Below are 6000 nucleotides of genomic sequence, written 5' to 3' on the forward strand. Positions count from 1 at the left end.
GAAGCATTCTAAATATTTTTCCAGACATTGATTTAGCCATTCACTTTGTCCACCAGTCATTGGGTGATAGCTAGCTGGTTTGACAGACCTGGCACCCCTATATTTTATATTAACTCTCTCCCAAAAAAGTGCTATGAATTTCGCCCCTCCATCTGAAATTATATCTGGAAGGCCATAGAGATGGAAAAGTTCAACAATAAAAATATTAGCTGAGTCAACAGCTCTGGGAAGCCTCTTCAACAGAATGAAGTATCTCATTATCGTGACATAATCAATGACAATATTATATAACTGTTAGATGGTAATTTAGTCAATTATGAAGTCCATCAAAATCATACAAACATTCAGCATAACCTATAGAAACTGGAGAAGCCCGATGTATTGGAATACCAAACCTAATAAACAGAATAAAAAAAAAAAAAAGAAGAAACTAGTGAAGCCATCGAATCGTTGTACTTCTCTCATATTTTTTACCTTTCTAAGGTTTGTATGCAAAAAATATGCATGCATTGTAAGAATGTCAAACCATTTCTATAGTACTTACCAATAAGTCCTTAATAATAAAGTAACCTTTTTTTAGAAACCATATAATAATAAAATGTTTAGAAAAAGACGGCTAGTTGCCTAAGGTTTGCCTCGTCGATTGCCTGCATATCCTTGATGCAGGATCATGAGTCACTACACTATATGACAAAGATTTTAACTTGTGACTTGCAGGTAACACAACGATCTCTGAAGCAAAAACAGAAACCAGTAGAGCACTCTATATAAAAAACAACTCTGTGATCAGCATGTTTCATGCTGTGCGTTACAGCAGGCACATTGATCCTCTATGCAATTTTATATTCAGTCAATCCTTTGATTAGCAGAATGCACACAGAAATTTCCAGCAAGCGCATTAACCACCAGAGTTATAAAAGTGCCATTGTGCCCAGGAATTCACTGAATACGCAAAGATCTCTGTTCCAGGTAATATTTCGAAATGCAGCGTGTTGTGATGAGTTGGGCGAGGCAGAATACATTTATTATCACATTTGTCTTGTCACATTCTTTGTGGCAGAGTTTACAAAAAATAATTACGTTCAGACTTTGCTTCTTTCGATTGTGCCCACTTTCTGCTGCAAACCCTTGGCCATTGCCCGATTAATAAAGCTAGGGTTGGCCTCATGAGTAGCCATTTTTAAAGTGCATTTGCCTAGAGGTGTGTGAGCCACTTACAGGTCGAGCCAGGCTGGAGCCAGATGCTGGGCTCTGGACCGACTCAAGGTTCTCTTGGAACTTCGAGCCCAAAAAGAGCCAACATTTCATGTGGCTTCTGCCGGCTGCAATCGCTGCGCCCTTATGCACAAAGTTCAAACGAAACATCAACATTTGACGTCAAAAGGAACAATAAATAGATACTCATTTAGAGGCTGATGTGTACAAAGTGAAACAAGAAAACTGGGATATATCCTGGAGTCTCCACTTAACCAAACTCTATGCTCTTAGGCAAATATTGTGTTTCACAAATCTCCCTTTTTCTTCATTATGCCTCAATATTGTATAACGTGACATATTAATGTCAAAGCTGTACCATTTAAAGAAATATGATTTTTTTTTATTTTGAAGAGACTTTATCCTATTAAGTGAAGTTCGTTGGATGATTTACAAGGCAAACAGTTCCAGGGCTCGGCTCCTGCAAGTTCTCTTAGAGCTCAGCCAGACCCTTGGCTCTACACTCCCTTTAAATTTGTTGGATCCCCCACCACTACTTTTGTCTTCTGACTGGTAAACCTGCTGCATCATTTGTTCACATAGCTGGCATTTTTATAAAAAGATAAACAAAATTTCACAAAATCATCGGAGAACATCATAAAATAGCTAAATTATTTCTAGAAAAGTTGGAGATGAACTGTTAACACACATTCCCTACACGCTGTCTAAATACATTTGCCCCTTTCACATACACTCTCCCCCTCACACACTTAAAAGCCCATTTCATGCTCTCTGAATCACATTTAGTTTCTCACAAACAGCAGGAACCACTTTTCATTCTCACAATCATACCCACGCTTGCAAACTCACACACTTAATGCTTTTACTTCCTGACTCTCACACATCCTTTTTCACATGCAGTGCCCGACAGTGGAGGCCTTCAAAAACATTAACAGGTGCAGCACAAAGTTGGGGTTGCATTTTGTGCAATGTACATATTCGCATATTGAAACATTTTCAGAGACTGCCACAGGTGTGTCTCACTGGAGCAGAGACCCTTAGGAGGTTTATCAATAAACGGCACACTCACAAATCAATACTAGTGCTGCAGTTTTTTTAAAATCATGAATGCATTGATAACAGTGATTTTCTTTCATGCAAATCCCTTTCAGTTAAATTGTTGATGGGCGAAGATTTGCGGGCATTTAAAACAATGAGCATGCTAACATGCTGTATTGCCCTGAAGAATGTGCCTCACACTTAGGTTTTTTAGTTACCTTCCAACACCCTCCGAAAGACACCAGGCAGCCATACTCCTCCTCTCTTAACTTCCAGAAAGGCACGCGCAGCTCTCTGTGTTCGCAGACACCACCAGCTCATCCGAACCGCCAAAAGGACCTCCTTCAAAGAGCACATAAACAACAACGCACACAACAGGAAAGAGCTCTTCAACATCGTGAAGGAACTCTCCAACCCCAGCTCCAACTCCAACGACAGCCCGCCATCGCAAGACCTCTGCGACTCCCTAGCCACCTTCTTCCACCGAAAGATTGCAGACATCCACAACAGCTTCAGCAACCAGGCCCCCCCCCCCAACAGACACAGACACCTCAGACTCACCACCCCCCAGCCACATCGACCCCTTGCTTTCCTGGACCCACGTCAACGACGGAGACACCATCAAAATCATGAACACCATCCACTCCGGCTCACCATCTGACCTCTGCCCGCACCACATCTTCAACAAAGCAAGCTTCACCATTGCACCTCATCTCCACAAGATCATCAACAGCTCCTTCGAGACCGCCACCTTCCCGGAGAGCTGGAAGCATGCCGAGATCAACACCCTACTCAAGAAACCCAAGGCAGACCCCAAGGACCTCAAAAACTTCCGGCCCATCTCCCTCCTCCCGTTCCCGGCGAAAGTCATCGAGAAGATTGTCAACAAGCAACTGACCTCTTTCCTCGAAAAGAACAACATTCTGGACCTGTCCCAATCTGGATTACACAGTAAGCATAGGACTGAAAAAGCCCTCATCACCTCCACCGACGACACCAGGGCCATGATGGACAACAGAGAAACCACTGCCCTCATCCTCCTGGACCTTTCGGCCGCCTTCGACACCGTCTGCCACCACACCCTCCACACACGCCTCCACAACGTAGGGATCCTCGACAAAGCACTGGACTGGACCACCACCTTCCTCACCGGCAGAACCCAAAGCGTCCCCTCCCCCCATTCTGCTCTAAAGACACCAGGATCATCTGCGGTGTACCCCAAGGATTGTCCCTCAGACCGACACTCTTCACCGTCTACATGGCACCGCTCGCCAACATCGTTCGATCGCACGACCTCAACATCATCTTATACGCCGACGACACCCAGCTGATCCTCTCTCTCACCAAGGCCCCCACCACCGCCAAATCCAACCTCCACGAAGGAATGATGGCCATCGGCAAATGGATGATGAACAGCCGCCTGAAACTGAACTCGGACAAGACTGGGGTCCTCATCATCAGATCCAGCCCCTCCGCCTGGGACAACTCATGGTGGCCGGCCACACTAGGAGCTGCACCGACGCCCACTGACCACGCACGCAACCTGGGAGTCATCCTGGACTCATCACTATCAATAACCCAGCAAGTCAGGTTCAAGGCTCGGCATCGGCTCAACATCCTGTGATGCTGGGCAAATCACTTAATCTAACTCTGTCTAACAAAAATGAATGTCTCCTTAACTGGTGCTCAATTAAGTGCCGGTGCTCAGAGTCGGAAACCACCGGCTCAAACTAAGCAATGCTTATACGGTCCAAAAGACGAGACCGATTGCATTGCAAATGCTTGTTTAGCCACCTCCCAACACCCTCGGAAAGACACCCTGCAGCCATACTTCTCTCTTAACTTTCAGAGAGGTGCGCGCAGCACTCTGTGTTCTACTGAAGACGAGCTGCTGTCCTGGCCTTTAGAACCAGCTCAAGCCAGGCCTCAGCTCGGTTTGAAAGGAGCTTTAATCCTTGCAGGACGGGCTCAAGGTGCCGCCAAGGATGGAGCGCAGCACTAACCGCATCAAAACCGGGCCCTTATGGGTACCGCCCGGCACTCTCCTTGTCCGAGGAAAGGCCCCGGTAATCAAGGGGGAATAAAAATATAAAAGTGCCGGTAGTTTAAAGCACTGCTTCGAGGGTAAATCCGGAGCGCTCTCACTGCAAACTGGAGGCTCTCAAATCCCCAATTCCCCTTTATTAAAAAAAGAAACACTCACGCTGGCGCCAGGCGGGCGAGGTTCACTAGGGCGCAGATCCATGCCAGTCTCACGAGGAGCTCCATGGCGGCGGCCCGGGGTCTGGGGGTGCCCCTTTCCGGTGGCGCGCGGCGCTGTCAGGGTGGTGTGATCTGGGCCACTGCACCCTTCAGAATGAGCCGAGAGCGGGAGGGGCAGGCAGAGGGTACGGAAGGAGGCTGGGCACGGCCTATTTACTCTCCTAAACTTTAACCTCTCAGGGAATTTCCCTCTGACACATTCCTGGCGTCGCACCCGAAAAGTCCAAATGATCTCTTTTATTTGTGCTGCTGACCGTTTCTCCAGAATAAGGCATTTACAGGGCCTGCCCAGAGCGCAGACCACAGGCCGGTGCCATAGGGAGACATCCCAGCCCCCTTAGAAGTAGCAAACACTAGGGTAACTGCCTGGGCACTCTCCAATTGTTTGGGGTGCAGCACGAGCTGCTCCAGTGGAGATGGGTGTCACCGATCATCTGACACTGCACAGTTACCTACCCCAATGCCTCTTCAGTGCAGATGGGGGGTCACCAGGCACTGCACTGGTACTCTCTCATGGTTTCCGCTAGTGCTTCATTTGAGCCGGTGTTTTCCGGTGCTCAGCCCCTGCATTTAATCGTGAGCACCAGCTCTAAAGCAGCCCACTACCTGGTGTTGTTGTCTTTTTTAATTTCGAGATTAACTCAACATTCCTGTTTATTAAGTCACTATATACTCAAAACTAATCAAACCAGCCCCTCGTGTCAATATTTTAGCTTTGTGTGGCCGGTAATTGTCTGCATTGTCAAACTTGTAGGATGCTGAGGTGTTATGTTGGTACAGTCAATAGCGGCGCTGGCAGGGTATGGGTGGCGCAGGCTGCTTTAGCCTTCCAAGAAGGCTGTCAGGGGTCACGGGTGGGTCACCAGCTCAGTAACTGGTTGCTCTCAACACAGGTCTCAGGTTTACAGACCAGCAGAAGACCCGAGGAATCTGCAGAAACCTGTGGACGTGCTGTCTCCTGGCTGGGAAGAGAAATCAAATAACCCCTGTAATATTTCAATAGGAGGCTTTTACTGCAAGGAACATTTGGTTTTACAGTAAAATTTTCCTATTATCTTGGCTAAAAATCCATACATTTTAAAGGGAATTCTGGAGAGAACTTCTTAAATTGTTCCAGTTCTATAGGTTTTGCCAGAGCACCGAGCAGCGTTCTTTTTCTGAAAGCAGCCCCCAATAACCCACTGGGGGTTGTCCCTATGTCTCGTGTGTAGATTCCCCTGTGCACCCTGCTACTGTGGGGGGCGATGTGATACCAGAATACCATGAAAGAGAAACAAGGCAGCAGGCCTTTTCCATCCCATGCAGCCAGGATCGGCAACAACACTCCTGCAGCCCCCAAGACCCCACAAAGCGGCTCCGGTTCAGGAACGCGTTGAAGACTCACCTCTTTAAAGAACACTACATCACAGAGCATTTACCACTCACGATGCAGCCGCTTTCTCTCCTACTAGCAGACTTTACGCCGGCCTTTGACCTTTCGTATTG

At 47.1% G+C, this 6000-nt stretch overlaps 1 protein-coding gene across 1 annotated transcript in view; it reads right to left on the minus strand.

Moving 5' to 3' along the window:
* The window catches only part of LOC146869242 (complement C4-like), a 550923-nt gene extending 546315 nt beyond the window's left edge, over positions 1 to 4608 (minus strand). The window contains exon 1 of the mRNA XM_085646117.1: positions 4457 to 4608. Within this exon, the coding sequence (XP_085502243.1) occupies positions 4457 to 4521 (65 nt within the window). The 5' untranslated portion in view covers positions 4522 to 4608. The remainder of the gene's footprint in view (positions 1 to 4456) is intronic.
* Between the last annotated feature and the right edge of the window lie 1392 nt (positions 4609 to 6000).

The sequence above is a fragment of the Triturus cristatus genome, chromosome 1_1, assembly GCF_964204655.1.
Source record: "Triturus cristatus chromosome 1_1, aTriCri1.1, whole genome shotgun sequence".
Classification (NCBI taxonomy): domain Eukaryota; kingdom Metazoa; phylum Chordata; class Amphibia; order Caudata; family Salamandridae; genus Triturus; species Triturus cristatus.